We start from the raw sequence: 2206 nt of genomic DNA, 5'->3' as shown, positions 1-2206 counted from the left end.
TAGCGACGGCAAGTAGAATAAGAGTTTGTGGGAGGTAGTAGGGTAGGCGGAGGATGATGTCATGGAGTCCATGTAGAAAATGAATGTTTGGAAACTGATTGTAATAGCAATTGTACATTCTACTTGATGTGACTTAAATATGGAATTATGTGATATATGTTACATACCAACTAACAAAGCAGAATAGGAAGAAGTACTGACGAGTCCTGCAGAAGTGAAGGGTATCTGATAACTACAGAATCTACCTCCTATGGGTAAGATTGCAAGAGAGGATACATCAATATTTTCTTTTTAAGATAATGAACTTCTTTTAGATTCAGGGAGCAATAACAAGAAGTTTAAATAAGCTGAACTTTGAGATAACCAAGAATTACTTGTCTCTCACTGTCTTTCTCACTCATTAGCTACAAAGGAATTAGGGTTGGGGCTTAAAAAAAATGTAAGCAGAGAAAAATGTGGTCAGTCAGTTGGGCTGTGGATATTTTTGTGTGGTTTTCAATTTTTTACAACAGAGTCCAGTAGGAATAAGACCATAACTGACTGTGGAAAATTGGGAGCACAGGTGGAGTGGATAGATCTTGTTTCTGGCAATTCCATTACTAATATGCATACTTGCTTAGTTGGGAATTGAATTTGTCCCGACTTTAATCACTCCTGCTTCCGTGTCTGAATTGGTTATTGTGCATTGACCCAATCCTATGGTCATGAGTTGGACAAATCAGTCCACTGTCTCTGAGTTTCTCCTCCTGGGCCTCTCCAGGCAGCCAGAGCAGCAGCAGATCCTCTTCGTGCTCTTCCTAAGCATGTACCTGGCCACGGTCCTGGGCAACCTGCTCATCATCCTGGCCATCAGCACAGACTCCCGCCTGCACACCCCCATGTACTTCTTCCTCAGCAACCTGTCCTTTGTGGACCTTTGCTTCTCCTCTGCCATCGTCCCCAATATGCTGACTAATCACATACTCAGCAGTCAGACCATCTCCTTCCCTGGGTGTCTCACACAGATGTATTTTTTCATTGTGTTTCTTAGCATGGACAATTTCCTCCTGACTGTGATGGCCTATGATCGCTTTGTTGCTGTATGCCACCCTTTACACTACACAACAAAAATGACCCATCAGCTCTGTGCCCTGATGGTCACTGGGTCTTGGTTCATTTCCAATATGAATGCTCTGTTGCACACCCTGCTGATGGCTCGACTCTCATTCTGTGCAGACAACAGGATACCCCACTTCTTCTGTGATGTGGCTCCTCTCCTGAAACTCTCCTGCTCTGACACACACATCAATGAGCTGATGATTCTCACAGAAGGGGGTCTGATGACAATCACCCCATTGATTTGCATTCTGGTTTCCTACTTTTGTATCACCTGTGCTGTTCTGAAAATTCCATCAGCAAAGGGTAGATGGAAAGCCTTCTCCACCTGTAGCTCCCACCTGGTTGCAGTATCCCTCTTCCATGGCACCATAATTGCTGTGTATTTCAGCCCGTCATCCTCCCACTCAGCTGAGAATGACATTACAGCTGCTGTGATGTACACGGTGGTGACCCCTATGCTGAACCCTTTTATCTACAGCCTCAGGAACAAGGACATGAAAGGGGCCCTAACAAAAGTAGTTTATATTATTATTTTGTTTTTTCAACAACGAATGGGTTCTAAATGTCATAAATGCATGTCATAGTTTGTAATCAATTTTTTTTCTTTCCCTAGTCTCTGGAATTTAGCAGTTGTCCAGCCATACATTTATCAAGGAAGAATAAGACTCAAGTGTATCCAAAAGTGGGTGATATTGCACTATGGGATTTCTGGAATGATCCGGAAGGGTGTGTGTGTGCAAATGTAGATTCTTAGAGTTTAGCCTGTATTCTGGGCTATTGCACAAAAGTTTTTCATTGTCAGGGGACCATTGAATAATGTTTTTTGTGTTTTGTTTTGTTTACTTTAGTTTTGTTTTGTTTTCTGCAAAGGAGGCAGTAGGCAAAATAAATTTAAGAACCTATGAAAGTGCAAGAGGTGAAGATAACTCCTTTTACCAACTAATGTGACTAGTCCAACAGCCAATGCCCTCCAGCCCAGACCACCAGGACACACAGACAGCTTGTTGCTGATTTCATCAGGAAAGACAGCATTTATCTAGGAACTTTCCAGTCTAAAGGTGTTAGAAAGGACTTCCAGAATTTGAGTGTTAGCTGATTTTGGTGAGGG

At 42.5% G+C, this 2206-nt stretch overlaps 1 protein-coding gene across 1 annotated transcript; it reads left to right on the top strand.

Moving 5' to 3' along the window:
* The first annotated feature begins 698 nt into the window (after positions 1-698).
* On the top strand, positions 699-1682 carry LOC142422802 (olfactory receptor 1f45-like). The gene has a single exon (XM_075528042.1). The coding sequence runs from the start codon at positions 699-701 to the stop codon at positions 1680-1682; it is 984 nt and encodes a 327-aa protein (XP_075384157.1).
* The last annotated feature ends 524 nt before the right edge of the window (positions 1683-2206 follow it).

The sequence above is a fragment of the Tenrec ecaudatus genome, chromosome 12 (genome assembly GCF_050624435.1).
Source record: "Tenrec ecaudatus isolate mTenEca1 chromosome 12, mTenEca1.hap1, whole genome shotgun sequence".
Lineage (NCBI taxonomy): Eukaryota > Metazoa > Chordata > Mammalia > Afrosoricida > Tenrecidae > Tenrec > Tenrec ecaudatus.
The sequence above is the reverse complement of the archived record's forward strand: the minus strand, read 5'-3'. Positions and strand labels throughout refer to the sequence as shown.